This window comes from Schistocerca cancellata, chromosome 12 (assembly GCF_023864275.1).
Source record: "Schistocerca cancellata isolate TAMUIC-IGC-003103 chromosome 12, iqSchCanc2.1, whole genome shotgun sequence".
Classification (NCBI taxonomy): domain Eukaryota; kingdom Metazoa; phylum Arthropoda; class Insecta; order Orthoptera; family Acrididae; genus Schistocerca; species Schistocerca cancellata.
Window position 1 is genome coordinate 73,388,778 of NC_064637.1, and position 18,019 is coordinate 73,406,796.

An 18,019-nucleotide genomic window follows, 5' to 3' on the forward strand; every position below is an offset into this window, starting at 1 on the left:
TTTTCTAAGGACATGTTGTGGTCACATTCCCACTGAATGTGATCGCATCCATTTGGAGTGCATCACGACTACAACTTTTGCTCTCGTGTACAAGGTGTGATTCAGAAGTTTCAAGGCTGATTCATTTTCGAGTAGGGGAGCGCGTGCTGACTGGTTCCACCGGGTGGGGGAAGTAGTGGGCGGTCTCAGGGAATTAACTAATGGTTCACACGTCGTGTGCCACCGCCACCAAAGTTTTGGTCAAGTTCAACATGACAACACTGCTGAAGCCACCCTACAGCCCCAACTTGGCTCCAAGTGACTTTTTCCTCTTCACCCGAATCAAGAAAGGCCTAAAATGGATGCGATTCCACTCCTTCGACACCATCCAGTAGGCTTCGACGAGAGCCCTTTACAGCATGATGCCTGAGGCCTTCCAGAAGGGCTATGAACAGTGGAAGACGTGCTGGCAGCGCTGTGTTGATGCTGAAGAATCATATTTTAAAGAATTTTAGTCCTTTGTACTTAAATGTCCAATAAATTTCTAGTTCTGAGTTAAGTCTTGAAACTTTCGAATCACACCCTGTATGTGTTGGAACTACTAGGGACTGTCCAAAACCATTCAGTGAAACTTGAACATAACCCAAAGCAGCTAAGGGTTTTCGTGCTTTTTCAGAACTCCTATTTTGTGTCATCCTGTGGCATTATCCCGAGGAGATGTGACATTGATGTGAATGAGTAAAATGGCTGAGGGACTTCCAAGACCCCCCCCCCATTTCAGCAAAACCTTCAGTGGTGTCCTCCCATCTTCATTGAGAATTTCAGAAATGTACCTATATAAACAGAAACTTTGACAACGTTGTAGGTGCTTGCAGACTGGCTACTCCCTTGACACTCCCCAAATTCATATGGCCAGGTGATGAAAGAGCAGCAGTGTAGCCTGCCTGCAGACACCTGGTACTCTCGTCACAGGTTCTGTCTGTACAGTTACATTTCTAAAATTCTCTGTAAATGTGGAGGGGGGTTGCCACTGAGTGTTTTGCTAAGCTGGTGGGTCTTAGAAGGGCCCTCTGCTGTTTTATTCATGCTTATGTCAGTGTCTCATACCCTCATGATAACGCCACAGCAGGATACAAAGTACAAGCATTGAAAACTTATGCACCTTTCGCTGCTTTGAATGATGTTGAGAGTTTGTCAAATAGTTTTGGACATCCCTAGTGATTCCAACCTGTACACGAGAGAGAAAGTTGTGGTTGTGTGGGGGCTGGAAATGGGTGTGATAATGTTCAGTGGGGATGTGGCCCCACAATGTCCTTAGAGAAGGGTTTAAATGTGCAAAGGTGTCAGCAGTCTCAAAGGTTGTGAAGAACATCTTCCTGTTGCTCATTGCACTGTGAATTTTCGTTTTTGATCGTAAAATGTGAGAAAATCAATGTCACGGGGAAAGGGGTGCTTTCATTAACACTCCCCTGTGGCCTTCTCGTGCCCATTCTTAGTGCCGTTGTGCCTCACCGTGATTTCAGTGCTGGGAATCAGTTTTAACCTCCGTTGCAGAGGTGTCAAAAGAAGGTGTGAAATGTGGGCATGAGGAAGTGTGACTACCTTCTGATCATGTGATACATCCATGGTGGCACTGGGCAGAATTGCTGTGAACTTTGGTGCCAATGTGACATCTCATTAACCCCCCTAACATGATACATGAACTTCTGAGGTGTGGCCTCTATTTCGTAAGTGTCTGACACCTTGCTGTCTGAAGTGTCACCAAACCAAGGGTGACATTGCAAGGCACCACGTTTTGCCCATTATATAGGACTGTTGTATGCACCTTCGAGTCAAATATGAAACTGTAATGTCGCAACGGGTGGAAATTTGGGGCTTCAGGAAAGTGATTCCTTAATGCCATTGAGTAGTGTAACTAAAGGTAAAATAAATAACACAGATAGCATAGTATTATAGGGAATAAGAACCCAAAGGATGGACAGAGCAAAAGAAATCTTTGATTAATGGACTCAAGATGTACTGACAGGATGTTAAGGGCAGCTTACAAATAAGATCTAGATAGTGGAAACTAGACTGATTATTAACATGCACTCCACATAAAGACTAGACTAGGGTTGTTAAAGGTGGTGGTGGTGGTGGTGCTGCTGCTGCTTGTTGTTGGTGGTGATGGTGATTGTGATATTCATAGACTGTAAAAGTGAGTAGTGTATCCTTATATGAGAGTCTTTTTACAAAGGACCATTAGGTGGTACTATTGAGGCAGGTATTACTATAGTTTCAAATTTTGTCCTACACTTTTGTCGAAACAGTGACAACTAAGAAATTTTCCAAGAAGTTCATGTGAGTGCTAAAGGAAATGGTGATTAAAAAAAATAGAAATTTCAGGTGAAAGTTTTTGATGGCTGATATGTGTAAAATTTTCCTAAAAGCGTAACTCAACAAGAACACGTCTTATTGCTTTGTTGAAGTTTGGCAATCAGTAACTGGACATTTCATGTCCGTCACTATAGATGACTGAAATACAGTTAATTCTGAATACTACGCAACAGTTTGTTTGCAACAAGTCATTGGCAAAATAAAGAAAAATGACCCATAATATCACATAATTCTTAATCATGACAACCGACGATCGATATTTATTGTCTTCCATGAAGCAAAAAATGCAAGTACAATAATTGTCATTATGTCAGAAAGCTATCGAATTGTTTCAGAGCTCTCTCTGAGGCACTAATACTAGGATTGAAAAAAATGTTTCCAGGATTGAATATATGCTAAAGTGTATAGACACAGATATTTTGAGAGAGAGTGAAACAGACTGTACAAAATAAAATTCTTTTAATATTTTTCTAGAGACTTAAGTTAGTCGTCACATTACCAGAAATGTATGTTTACTTTCCTTTTCTCACAGAACTTTGACCCGGTGCAGAATAGTGTTTAGTTGTCTCTTATTGTGAAATATGTTCCAATTGTTTCAGGAATGCAGGAACTTCAGCTGGGTTTGCAGGTCCACAGGCAAATGCACTGTTTCCGACTCCTGGGCGCCGTAAGAAGAGAGAAGCACCTGCAACAAATGGCTCTGCCAACAGCACAGCCGTGCCACTCCAGATACGAATGATAGTTCGGCCGCATCTCAGGTAAGCCATAAACAACCATTTTAGCATACTGTGTGTGTGGTGCTAATACTTTTAATGCACAATAGTCTTTTTACAGTATAACAGCATTGGTTGTGCTCTGTAGTCGAATCAATTTTCAGCTGACGTATTTTGATTTTTGCTACAAGCATCCTCAATAACTCACTGGAAAAACTTTATATTCTGTTTATAAATTCAGTTGTAGTGGAAAGCAGTCACTGAACCTAAACTGAGATTTCATAGTGATGGAATGCATACAAGATTATTTAACATTTCATCCCATCTAAATCAGCCAAAAATAATAACGGTAGAATAACTTCTGTATGATCAGCTGAACTAATGCCAGTGACACAGCTACATATTCCTGCAGTACAGATAGAACATTATATTTTAAAATTCCAGTTTGCTCTGAATACCTGTCTTTGGTGCAGGTTGAATAGATCCAGTTCATGTCAACAGAGTAAGTGCATTTTACCTTCCATTTATTTTAAAATGTCACAAAACAAACACATACAGTCTGCTCCAAAAATATCTGTCTCAAAATTACAGTCTTCAGCAGCCTCTACTGTGTGCTTATAAATAACATAACAACAATTACAATAGTCCTTTACCCCCACCCCCTTTTTTTTATATAAATCTGCACTGTACAAAGCTTTTTATGTTACATCATTATTTGGATACCTCATGTTTTAGTAACATCCAAAAAGCACACACATTTTTATTAAATTTAATTATTTCTTCACTTCACAGATTTGGTATTCTACATAATTAATTCTCCATTAGCTTTGGGTGCCATCACTCACCCACAGTCATATAACATTTATTCAGTTGATTGTTTCTATTTATACATATGTTTCCCTACTTAATACCTATTTCTACACAAGAATGGTTCATACATTATCGGTACAATATTCTGTAATACTTAGTTTCTTAGTTATGTGCTTCCAGGTGTTCTGGCGAGTTGTTATTCCCATTTCCTGCACAATATTTCAACAACCAGTGCAGCTGTCCCCTTCAGGTGCTGCGTGTTTTGCTGTTCTGTGTACTCTTTGCATGGGCTCCAACCAGACTGTGAACTAACATTGGTCTCACACTGCTGTTTATAGCAGAGTTCTATTCCTGACACCTTTGATGCTCTTTTGTTTTTCATAACTCACATTGTGAGAAATTCTCTCAGTGGATGGTTATGGTGACTAATGAGATTGTAATAAATTTAATGCCAGACCCCCAAGCCTTGTTCAAGTAAAACTGCCATCCCTGGTTTTTGAGTTATCTGCCATATTAATTTTGACAAATTCCTTAATTATGCTGTCCCAGAAATTTACTGTTCACACCATGATTCTGGTCTCATTGTATTTCATTTTGTGATTACATTTGAGACAGTGCTCAGTGACAGCTGATTTGCTTGTTTATTTTAGTCGGGAATGTCGGTGATATTCCTTGCATCTCTCCTGAACTGTTCAGACTGGCTGCCCCATATAAAACAAGAGATTGAAACCAAGGAAGAGAGGCCAAAAATCTCTTACCTGCCTTTTTGCTGGCCTTGGGCATACCTAACAATCCTATGGAAACATGGCATCCAGTGTATTTCACTCCCTTCAACTATTGTATTGTTTAAGACAATCTCTGAAAGCTATCTGTCTATCACATTCTATGCAAATGTGGTGTTTCTCATGTGGGGCAGATGTTGGAACAGTCAAGGAGAGATGCAAGAAGCATCAGCAACACACCCAACTAAAACAACCAAGCAAAACAGCTGGCCTCGAGCACTGTCCTGGATATTATCGTGAAATGGAAACGTGCACAGAAAAATTGGCTTGAAGAAATAGGCAGAAAAATGGGCTAACCCTCAAATGTAAAAGCTTAGGGATAAGTGTTGCCATCTGTTGTTGGGTACATGAACTATCAAAATTGGCATTGGTCTCACCCCTAAATATCACATTAGGACATTTATGGGTGAGACCAATGTCAGTTTTGATCGTTTTTGTATCCAGCAACAGATGGCAACATTTTACATTTGAGGGTTAGCCCATTTTTCCGTCATGTCTTCAAATGAAATATACAATGCAAGTAGTATTGTGGTACAAATGTGCTGAATACCTGCGACAGAATAATTAAGGGCTCTGTTCAAATAAAGATGTCAGGAAACCTAATATACAGGGACAGCGATCTCTGTTTAACCCCCTGACTGTGTTCAACGAACTCAGTTGTGGCTGCCTTGGCAGTACTGTGCTGCTTGCTCGATGAATGGTGCTTGGGCCTGTAGTTGGCAATAATTGGGAGGCTCTACACAATGTATTTAGAGTCTTACTCCAGCAGCAAGGGACCACATGGTATTATTTTCAAGTTTGTTTTTTACTGTAGGTTGTTAACAACAATAATTCAAAACAAATATGCCAAATAGTTTGTAAGTTCATATGTGCAAACACTAAAACAATGATTGCCTGTGCACAGATGGGTACCAACCAACAATTAAGATATCTATTCTTTGTTCGCAATGTAATCCTACAAGACACAGTTCAAAAACTCGATTTTGGAATGTATTACTCAAGTTTGTTCGCAATGTAATCCTACAAGACACAGTTCAAAAACTCGATTTTGGAATGTATTACTCAAGATAAGAAATTCTTGAAACATCTATTTTCTGAAAAGTATTGCACAAGCATTAGATCCTCCAGTAACAACCTTCATGAGACTGTGAAAATAAATCCTGCTTATTTTCATAGTATACATTCCTGCCATCAAAAGATTCAAATTGTTGCCACCTTACAATCACAACCATCACGTTATTTGAGAAAAGTGCACCAGAACATGACAGATTATGTCGCACTGCAGGAAAGCGCTCCAAGGTACGGGAATAATTACACAGGCGGGAACAGATTGCAGCATAAGAAACAGCCCGGTCAAGGGTTTTTTAACTCTTGGGGTCCACTCAATTGGAAAACGCTGAGAGAATTTGTGTTTCATGAGTGTGACTTCTGGAAAACAAACCAGCTTCAAAGGATGTCGTGATCATTGGGAATCAAACTTGGCTGTAAATAGTGGCATGAGACCAACAGTCTGGTTTCAGTCCAAGCAGTTTGTACATGTAACATCAATACTCACAGCACTGAGATATGGCAGTTTGATGAGTCATCAAAATATTTTTCATGAAATTGAAACAACAACTCAGCAGAACACCTAGAAACACACTAGTAATCAGTCACTCCAAGCAAAATTGACAGATCACACTAAATTTCTTATTTTTATGTTAAATTTAAATACTAACGCCAGTATTATGAAAGTATATTCATGATGACCACATACAAATACAAGGTGTACAACTTTTCTTCCGCCATTTTTTCCCTAACATTTGAGGCTTTAATGAAACAAATTGTTTACACATGTATGAATCCCGCATCAAAAAAATTGTTCATCTTTTGAAGTGATCCACGAGTCAATCCAATTTGTGACTCTTCATGAAATGGGAAGTGTTGGTCAGTCAGGCCATGCGCCGTTGATCTAAACAGATGATAGAGGAAGCAATGTCTGGAGAATATGGTGGGTAGGGTAGGACTTGGCATTTTAACATTTCCAAGTACATTTTGACCTCTTTTGCAACATGGGGTTGAGCGTTGTTGTGCTGCAAAATCATTTATTGTGCCTCTATCTGTATTGTGGTCGTTTATCTTTTAATGCACTGCTCAAACGCATTAATTGTGTTCGCTAACGAGCACCTGTGATTGTTTCAATTGGTTTTAACACCTCATAGAAGATGACACCGAGATGCTCCCACCAAATGCAGAGCATGATCTTGGAACCGTGAATATTTGGTTTGGCCATCAATGTGGAAGCATGGCCGGGATATCCTCATGATTTTTTACATTTAGGGTTATCGTAATGAACCCATTTTTCATCCCCATTTTTGCCTCTGAAACAACTGTTCACAAACACACAAATGCCGTTCAACATCTCTTGGTTTCAGCTCACAGGGGACCCAGTTCCTTATTTCTGAACCATGCCGTAGCCTTGAGACGTTTTGAAATGGCTTGCTGTGTCACTCCCACTAATTGTGCCAATTCTGCTTGAGTTTGACACGAGTCTTCACTCATCAATGTCTCCAATTCTCTATCTTCAAAAACATTCTCTCTTCCACAAGTATGCTGGTCTACATTGTTAAAATCACCATTCTTGTAGCACCGAAACCACTCGCGACACGTTCTTTCACCAATATCGTCCTTACCATACGTACTTGAGAGCATTTAATGAGACTCAGCCGCTGTTTTCTTCGTATTGAAACAAAACAGTAACACCTCCCATAAATGACAAGAATTAGGCTTGTAAACTGACATTTTCAATCAAGAACAAATTTATCATGCAGACACGAAACGACTAATGTTTGAATGAGGTTATGTTGACCGAGGTCCAAGCTAACTGGCTGACATCTGCAATCCGTTTCTTTCGACCGCTACTTACATCTATCAGCAAACGGCAGAAGAAAAGTTGTACACCTTGTAGAAAAGCAATAATTTATTGTCCAGGACACAACCTGGAAAACGATATATGATATTAAATATATGTGTTTATTTCACATAGAGTAGGCTGTTTGTGAAGAAACAGGTGTAAAGGAATCGCTCACTAAACTGAATGAAAGGGCCAAAGAATGCTTCCTATCGTGCACAGCTATGCACTTACCCTATCCAATCCTAAGAAAAATACAACTTCAGTTTTCCATTTTGACTTTTTAAAAAATCTATATACAAAACAACACACTTAGATTAAAAAAAGCTATTTTCTAGAGATCATACAGTTTATAATACATCAAATTTTTTATGAGTTTTCTGAGCACTTTTATCAGATGCTGCAAGTTTACTCTGAACATCATACGGTAAAATGGAATCAGAATGACATTGCAAATATGTCTTACATCAGCCATTTTAGAAACCCATCAGAATTCATTAGGTAAGTAAGTACTCACCAAAATTTGACATTCGGAGGACGTAGCACGAATCTTGAGCTGTGTGTGGGTCAAAATGGACACAACGAAAGAGGGCGAGAGCAGTCTCATCTACCTCATTCTTTGCAGCTTTCCTAGTGATGCCTTGAATACTTTTAATCCCCCGCCCCACCTCCCTTTCCTCTCTTTTGCTGGATGAAATAAATATTTTAAATATTTGTTCTGGAAGCTATCATTTGTCTCAGATTTTCGAAACATTTATAGTGTGTTCATGAATGAAATGATGAAAAACGAGAACTATATTTTCAGTATGCTGTGCTCTCTCTCTTGGAATTTAAATTTCTAAAAATTATAATTGGGAAGGCTTTTTTGTTTGTCAGTTTGTAGCAGTGACATGCTGTACACGCATATTTGTAAAAGAACAGAAAGGAATGTAGATATGCATTTGAATAAGGACAGGCAAAAATTAAGTTCTGTTACTTAGACAGTAATGAATTTGGTCTGGTGTTTCTACACCCTTTTGAAGCTGATTGTGGTAAGGTTTTTCTTCACCCACAACAGTATCAGGAACTGAGAAAAACATGGACTTTGCATAGTTGTCATTTGTAAGAAGACCATCAAAATATGGTGTTAACTGTGGCAAGACAGCTAAATAAGATTCACTACTTTTTATTCAAATGCTTGTGTGTGTATGTGTAGCAGCAGTTTATCACTTCTGTTAAAAGCAATTTCTTGAACTTGTGCTGCATTACTCCCAAAACGATATACCTATAATAGTCTTTTCAAATTAGGCTAGGTTTAATTGTTACTTAGATTTGGGGTGTATAACATCACATTTCATGTATATGCTTAAGTGTGCTTATAAATCGAGGTGCCACTGTTTATGCATCCTGCTATACGACCTTCCTGCCTTCATACTATAGTTCCGTGAATATGAGTCTGAGAACTGTGGCTCTGTGTTTGTTTCATACTCATCAGTTTGTTCTTTTACTGAAGTGTGCAGAAATTTAAGGCTAGTCAGGGCTTAGTGCAGAAGTTGAGTACACGATCTTCCTGTTCTGAAGTATCTATGACAAGCCAAATTGATTTTTGGGATCAGATGATCTTCAATGAAGCTGTTGTTTGTGATAAAATGGAAGGTGTAAGACAGAAATTAAGTGACACAGCATAAACATTTACACATGTGTTCTATTGGAGGGGGTGTGATGTCTGGATCAAGTTCCATGCTATACTCCATTCTTTTTTTAAAATTGTCCAGTGCAAACTAAATGGTTGTGCTCTTGTTAATGCCCTTTCCAGCATCGGAAAATCTGTATGGTGCATCTAACAAAAACTGAGCAGAGAGCAACATCTCTACCAGGTCACTGCAATGAAAAAGCATGCAATTTTTTATTCTTTTGCATACGTCAACTTGCGTTTATGGGCTGACAGCATGCTGTGTAGCTTATCTTTCATTTCTGTAACTATTTCAGAGACTGTTGTAAATTTATTTTAGTAATTGATCACCATTTAGAGAATGCATTTCATCATTGTGTCATGTTTTCTTGACACGCTATCGTTTCTTCACTAATATAGTCAGTTTGTAGCAGACAACATACTCAAGTAATTAATTTTCAGTTAGACGAGCGGGGGAAACACAAGAGGACTTGGAGGTGGTGATCTTGGAGATGACATCATTGTTGGATCCACTGGCAGGTTTAAAGCCAGTATACAGAGCTCATTTCTGATTTCTAGTGTGAAACTGTAATTTTTTTTTGTCAGCCCAGTACCAAGTAGCTTGTTAACCTTGTAACTAGCTTTATGTACCCTCCAATAGATAGGAATTTTAAAATACATGTGGCAGCAATTTTTGTCATCCTAATTGAAAAAAGAAGCTAGCACAACCAAGAAAGGGAGGAATACTTATACTCTGCTTTCTTTTAGTTGATGTTAGATTTATTTTTATGCAAAATTAATATTTGAGGTTCTTTTAGATCAAGATGGCAGTTTTGTGATCTCCTATTTATTCCATTTGCACTTATATTTCAGATAATTGTTCAGCCAAGAAGTTTTTCATATTCTTACACTTTACAAGTTTCACATTACTGCTGCATGTGACTTTCCACTGTGGGCTTCTACTTTGACACACACATACCTCAGCAATCGAAGTCATAATTTTGTTTTATAACAACTAATTTTTTATCAATTTTTGCTTCTTAATCTGTGTTGATCTATTACAGATCCATGTTTTATAAACTTGATTTGATAATCATGGAGATTATTTGCATTACAAAACAGATTGTAAAATTATCTGCCTTCAGTTTATTATGAAAATAACAGTATTTCTATCCAGCATCATGAAATGAAGTGATATTTGCTCACATAACAAGCATTCATATGCCCTGTACTTTGAATGGATTAGTTATGGTTTAACAAAGCAAACTCATGATACAGGTATCAAATTTTGAAACTTCATAAACTATTTAGACATAAGAATAACCAACAAAAACAACTATTACCAATTTGAAATACATAGAAAAGTTGTTATGACTGGCGTTACAGTAAATAAAAAATATGCATATTTCAAATCGTGGTTATAGAATGTTAAATTTACATTTTGATAGTACTGCAATACAAAATGAAGTAAAGATGCTACAATACATATGACAATAAAATAACTTCAGCCCCAAAATAGTGCTAAAATTATATGAATGACATATAAAACCAAGAACAGATGGCATACATAAAGAAATAACATTAAAAAGAGAACAAAAAATCAGAAATAAACCTACCTATGTTACAATACCATACATGGGGAAAATATCAGAAAAGATGAACATAACATTTAAGAAAACTAAATTAAAATAATTATTTTTTACAAATAACAATTTGAAAGCCATATTACAATCAGCAAAGAGAAGAAAAAGAAAAATCCAGGCATCTACAAACTTTCTTGTGAAGATTGCAATAAATTTTATATCAGACAGGCAGGCAGGCAGGAATTTCATAATTAGATTTAAACAACACACACGAAGCTGCAAAAGCAACCAATCCACATTTTACTCACATTTAAAAAGTCAAGAACATAAACCAGAAAATGTTGAAAATGCCCTAGTAAGTACTTAATGGACATACAAGCAACATTTGGAGGAAATGAAAATTTACACACATACAGAAAATCCTCAGATGACATCCTCAATGAAAAACGGACTTTTAAACATAAAAAATAACTTGAAAATTTTATTGATATTACAAAAGAAAAAGGGTTAATCATGACGATAAATAGTAGAACATTTATGCAAAAACCACAAAAATACTAAACATACAGATAACTGGGACTGAAGCTGTCAAAAATTATTTTACAAGATCACAAATAAATATTGTGATCATATCATAACAGAAAGGCAACCGACATGTACACTCCAAGATGCCATATGGGCCACATCGTACAAGGTAAGACACAAGAGAGACAAAACACTACGAACAGTGCCCACCGCGACATCGGATGCCACCTGGTGGCGTTGCGGGTAGCTGACCTGGTAACAAGTAAGAAAGCAGAATAGACATGGATGGGGGATCCCCCTAGCAAAGATACGGGTTGCAAATGTGGGAATCCATTGAGATAAGCAACTTTCACAAAGGGCAGATTGTAATTACACAGAGCCTGTGAACGAGAATCTTAGAAATGGGGAAGCTGGAGGAATGTTCACATGGTACTGTTGTGAGCATCTACGGAAAGAGGTAGGTGGACAGTGAAATTACACTAGGCACTAAATGGTTGAATGTCCATGACTCTTCACAGCATGTGGGTTTCACATCCTTGTCTGCACTGTAAAGTAGGATAGATAGTGATCTGTGGCATCTCTGACAAAAGGACACAAATCTGGTGCATGCATAAGTGTTTCAGAGCACACTGTTCATTGTATATTGTTGAACACAGAGCTCTGTAACAGGTTTTTCTCACATGTTTATCCAGCAACATTGTCAATTACAATTGCATTGGGCATGGGACCACCAGGATTTGACTGTCGATCAGTGAAAATGTATTGGTTCTTCAGGTAAATCACATTTTTGCCACACTATGTCGATGGTCGTCTCCATAAATGCCACCAGTGAGCTGAACGGTGGCTTGAAATATGCAGCAGGCTGGTGGGAGCAGTACTACGCTGTGGAAGACATTCTCCCACGCTTGCACGGGACCTATAGTAGTAATCAAAGGACACACTGACAGCTGCGAACCACCTGCATCCGTTCACACCTGATGTCTTCCCTGTCGGAGATGTCATCTTTCAGTAGTATAATTGTGCTTGTCTTGGAGCCAGAAATGTGCTACAGTGGTTTGAGGAGCATTATAGTGAACTCAGGTTGCTGTCTCGGCAACCAGATTCACCTGATGCAAATCCTATGGAATACATCTGGGCTGCTATCAGGCACCAACACCCTGTACGCTAATCAGTGGCCTGTTATTTACACAAATTACATGACCTTTATGTAGACATCTAATGCCGCATACCTCCACAAACCTGATACGCAGAATTGGTGATGTATTTTGTGCAAGAGACGGAAATAAGCTATTAAGCAGGTGATCATAACGTTTTGGCTCATCAGTGTAATCTAACATAGCTGTAAGCAACAATATTATACCTATTATACCATATTCACAGGTACTCTTGATATTGGGAAAAAGCCTAAACGAGCTTGACGTGTAACTTGTTTCACTGTAAGCAAATAAATAAATAGTGAAGGAAAAAACTTGTACTTAAAATCTGTACATCCTTTACATAAGTCGTCATAACAACAACATCGTATAAACTACCTAATCCATTATCTCATTTCATAATCCACTGGAAAATATTTTTCTCAGTCTTTTCTTGCCTGTAAATATTGGACTTATATCTGGATTGATATTTTAAAAAATCACGTTCCATTTTGTGTGGTATTTCCATACTCAATGGCCATTTATCTTCATTGAGAGCAGAACAAATATGGAGCAATGTGAGCATATTATCAGAAACACACTCTTACTATTTTATCCATTACTAGTTTTTGGCCTGAGCCCATCGTCATAGATGGGAGCATTTACTTCCTTGCAAGTTTTACATATGCATCCGAAAAACATTGTTTTTGTGATTACATAGTCTGACACTTACCTACACAAAGAAGTCAGCACTACCATTAGATGATAGGCTCAGGCTCAAAGCTAGTAATGGTGCAGTAAAATCATTTAAAAGAATTTGTGGCTGGTTGCAGTATTTTTTACAATGCAACACTCATATTAGTTGTTTCCTTGCCTTCAAAGTAGGCCTATGTACAAATACTTGCAAATAGTAGTTTTCTTGCAATATGATATTGCTTCACGAGTGAGTAAAGTTCTGTGATAAAATGTATGACGGAAACAGATTTTCTATGTAAATAGCTAGACACATACTGTTTACATATTACTTTTTAAATATGTCATAGTTTGGAGGACAACATTAATTTCTTACAGTACAGTTCTTATTTACACACAGTCATTAATGAATGTTAAATATACCAACAATTCAGCAATAAATAACAGTATTGTGTATGGGATATATGACACACTATACCACAGCTGTATTGTTCTGCAGTGCGATCAAGCTCATTGCTTGCATTATTTCTAGAAATCCTCTGTAGATGTACATCTGTTATTAGTGTTGATGATGTTTTATCTACAGATGTTATTAGATTGCTTTAAATATATGTTGCTGCCATATACTGTCCTGAATTCCATTATTTCATGTATGAACTTCTGCTGTTGTGTGTAGCTTAGTTTGAAGTCTGTAAGTGACATTGAGCTCTTATTAAATACTACTTTGCAGAAAGCAGGCGCATTACGCACTCAGTGTGACACGAAAAATACTTAACTTCTATGCGGACTACTTTGGAATAGCTTATCCTCTGCCAAAAATGGACTTTGCTGCTATTCCTGACTTCCAGTACGGTGGCATGGAAAACTGGGGCCTCGTTACATACTGGTGAGATTTTTTAAATTTTCATTTTCTTTATTTATCAGTGATATACATCTGTAATGGTACTATTGGTCCTGCCTTTATAAACTAACATTTGCCAATCTTAACCTTTGAAAATAACGTGTTATAAATAAATAGTCTCTACAAATTCTTTTATGCTATCTGGAAGGAAAGTAGTTTTATTTGCATGAGTATTTTTATTTGCATGTAATGTTGCATGATGATGGGAAAATAGGTGGAAGAAAAAGAAACAAGAGAGACCATTGTGCACCAATTAAATGCTTGGAATGACTTCAATTGGTCCTCACAAATTTAAAAATTAAATAATTTTCCTAAATGAGACAGTAGTCATTATGGATTCTTGTAAAGAAAGCCACCTGGATTAGTTAATGTATTTCTTTATTTACAATAGTGTTTTGGTTACTGGTACTGCTGTCATGAGATATGTGATTAAGCTTAAAAGAAAATTCAGAAAGGAATGTAGCAGTATTATCAAAAGGATAGTTGCTACTCACCACATAGCGGAGATGAGGAGTCGCAGATAACTACAACATTTAGAATATGAGCTTTTGGCCGAAAAGGTGTTTGTCAGAGATAGAAAACACACACACACACACACACACACACACACACACACACACACACACACACTGCTCTTACATATGAGAGACTGTGGTCAAGAGTGTGTGTGCCCTTGTCTTTTTGTTGAGGCTATCTGCAACTCAGCATCTCTGCTATATGGTGAGTAGCAGCTACCCTTTTCATAATATTGTTCTAAGATTAAAAGAACAAACGAATGAAAGGTGGTAATTAATTATACATTACAACATGACAAAAGAAGATCAAAATTCACTCACCAATGCAAGTTCTGAGTTTATGCATCATTCTTATTTTTGTCATGTGGTAATGTATAACTAATACCTCTCATTCTTACGTTGCTTTAATCTGAATTACAGGTTTGATAATAGCAGTTACCAAAACATCATTGAAATTAAAGAAGTTTGTTAAACTATTTAGAAGGCTTAATTTAAAAAAAAAATAATTATGAGCTTTCACTGTTAGTTCAATATCTAAACAAGTAAGATTTTTTACTGAGTGCAGAAAATGATAGTCGTAGCTAGTTTGTGAATTGTGATGTTAAGGAACTAGCTGGCAGTGTATTTGACTGATGAAGGAATAAGTGTGGCAGTATTAGTATTGAATAATGTCAAATGGTGAAGCTGCCGCAATGAGAGTCAACTAGTGGTAATTAATTATCCTAGTCTGCACAGTTAATTTCAGAACCATGGTCATGTGCAGTCACAGAACCAAGAAAATGCCATACACTGAACAGGTTTATCAATAATAATGTAAATAAAACATCTACTTTAAATTTCGTGTATTGAGATGTTTGTTGTGTACATAAATACTATACATATTTTGCAGCTGAATCTTGACAAGCTGAGCAGGAGTAAGGGCACTGCATGTGTGGCCAAAACATCAGTTTCATTCAGCAACGGTTCTTTTACAATTTGAAGTGGCACCTCATCTGAAATAATTTAAGGTTGAATGACTTTTACCTCAGAAGCCTAAAAAATAAAAATATAAAAAACCGTTCCAAAAGATTGGAAATACTTATTCTTATCTGCATGATATGTCATTGAAATACCAACTGAGGAAGACTGGCTGCAATTAAGTTTATGGAAATATTAATAGAGTACTAATAATAACAAAGTTTAAATGTTAACTTTAGAGTTAAGTGTAGGCGAGCATTATTTCATTGTCATGTGATTTTCATTCATTCTGAGAATATGGCGTAATGTTTCCCAGTGTAAACATCAGAAGACAAACAATAGTTTATCATTTGTAAATCATAATAAGACCCAGTGATGATTCACATTTCAGCATCTCAGCTGTCTTGTTATTTACAACCATAATTGTTTTTGCATTGCAGCTGAATTGAAAATGCATTGTAATCATTTCCCCTGTGTACGAATTAATACTTTTGTGACTTCTTTCTCAGGGAGACACAAGTACTCATTGGCCCAGAAACAGCTACAGACAGTCTGGAGAAGGCAGCCACTACCGTGGTTCATGAACTTGGACATCAGTGGTTCGGTAACCTCGTTACACCGACTTGGTGGACTGACATATGGCTGAATGAGGGCTTTGCCACATACCTTGAATACCTGGGGACTGATTTCGTGAGTACATTACTTTTTATGATGATTGTTGTAACTGCCTTGGTTCTGGGAACATATAACTTCGAGTGAAGTCTGTCACTGTGGCTATGTATGAATGTAGCTTTCTCATTATTCAGCAAATGCACCTTGAACCCACGCTAATTCAGATTGAAATTTGTCAGTAATATTAAAGTGCCAAACACAAGATAAACATCAGACTATAAAAACGTGTGGGAAAAAAGTTCAAGATTCCATCAACAGTGAAGTCATGGACCACAGTGTCTTCATTATTCCTTTTGATATTCAATGATGGCCATCGTCTCATCTGTAAAGAAAAAGGAGACTTACAAGTAGCAATCCACACTGATCTAATGGACAGACTAATCTAATACACAGAACGTTGTAACACTATCTTCTATACATATACAGGGTGGCCCATGTGAAGCAGAACATTTTCTATTGCCCGCCCTGCTAAGATGTAAATGTGCTCACTCTGTTTACCACATGTTGTCGGACCCACATAGTTTACCATTCAGTTGAATGTTTAACGTTTGCCAGTGCACATGTGGATTGAGGCAGTGGAATAGTTCATCGTGCGCAGAGCATTGCTGCTGCCCAGCACCCAACGTGCAATGGAAGAAAAGCTGTTTCCGTGTTACAGACAGAAGGACAGTATCCAGCCAGATAAAACAATTGTTTGAGGTGGGTTCTTTAACTAGTGTGAAGCATTAGGGTTCTCAAAAAATGACAGTTCAATTGCCAGGAAATATCTAATGAACTCACGCCGCTTCATGATGAAACACCTAGCGATCTGTGTGTCGCCATTCCAGAACGTTACATATCCCTGACATGTCTATGCAGAGGATTGTGAAGCAGTATTCTAAATAATGAAAAATCCAGGATGGAATGTAACAATATTATGAAAAGGGTAGTTGCTACTCAACGTACAGTGGAGATGCTGAGTCGCAGATAAGCCCAACAAAAAGACTGTCACTGTGTGGCTTCAGCTGCCAGAAGCTGTGGTCATTTATGTGCCAGTTGTATTTGCACGTGTGTGTGTGTGTGTGTGTGTGTGTGTGTGTGTGTGTGTGTGTGTGTGATAGATAGATAGAGAGAGAGAGAGAGAGAGGTCTATTTTTGACAATGGCCTTGTTGGCCAAAAGCTTATTTTTTATGGTCTTTTTGTTGTGCCTATCTGCAACTCCAGCATCTCCACTACGTGGTGAGTATTTAGAGTTTCATCCTGATAAGCTTCAATACCCTCAGACTTAAAAAAATAATAATAATAATAATAATAATAATAATAATAATTCCAATCCCAAAGAAAGCTGTGTTGACAGATGTGAAAATTACCGAACTATCAGTTTAATGAGTCACAGCTGCAAAATACTAACACGAATTCTTTACAGACGAATGGAAAAACTGATAGAAGCCGACCTCGGGGAAGATCAGTTTGGATTCTGTAGAAATGTTGGAACACGTGAGGCAATACTGACCCTACGACTTACCTTAGAAGAAAGATTAAGGAAAGGCAAAAGTACGTTTCTAGCATTTATAGACTTAGAGAAAGCTTTTGACAATGTTGATTGGAATACTCTCTTTCAAATTCTGAAGGTGGCAGGGACAAAATATATGGAGCGAAATGCTATTTACAATTTGTACAGAAACCAGATGGCAGTTATAAGAGTCGAGGGACATGGAAGCAGTGGTTGGGAAGGGAGTGAGACAGGTTTGTAGCCTCTCCCCAATGTTATTCAATCTGTATATTGAGCAAGCAGTAAAGGAAACAAAAGAAAAATTCGGAGTAGGTATTAAAATCCATGGAGAAGAAATAAAAACTTT

The 18,019-nt window shown here is 37.6% G+C and overlaps 1 protein-coding gene across 1 annotated transcript in view; it reads left to right on the plus strand.

The window, feature by feature from the left end:
- The window catches only part of LOC126109721 (aminopeptidase N-like), a 222,875-nt gene that overhangs the window by 119,931 nt on the left and 84,925 nt on the right, over positions 1 to 18,019 (plus strand). Inside the window, exons 7-9 of the mRNA XM_049914775.1 lie at positions 2,955 to 3,113; positions 13,866 to 14,021; positions 16,018 to 16,198. Coding sequence (XP_049770732.1) covers positions 2,955 to 3,113; positions 13,866 to 14,021; positions 16,018 to 16,198 — 496 coding nt within the window. The remainder of the gene's footprint in view (positions 1 to 2,954; positions 3,114 to 13,865; positions 14,022 to 16,017; positions 16,199 to 18,019) is intronic.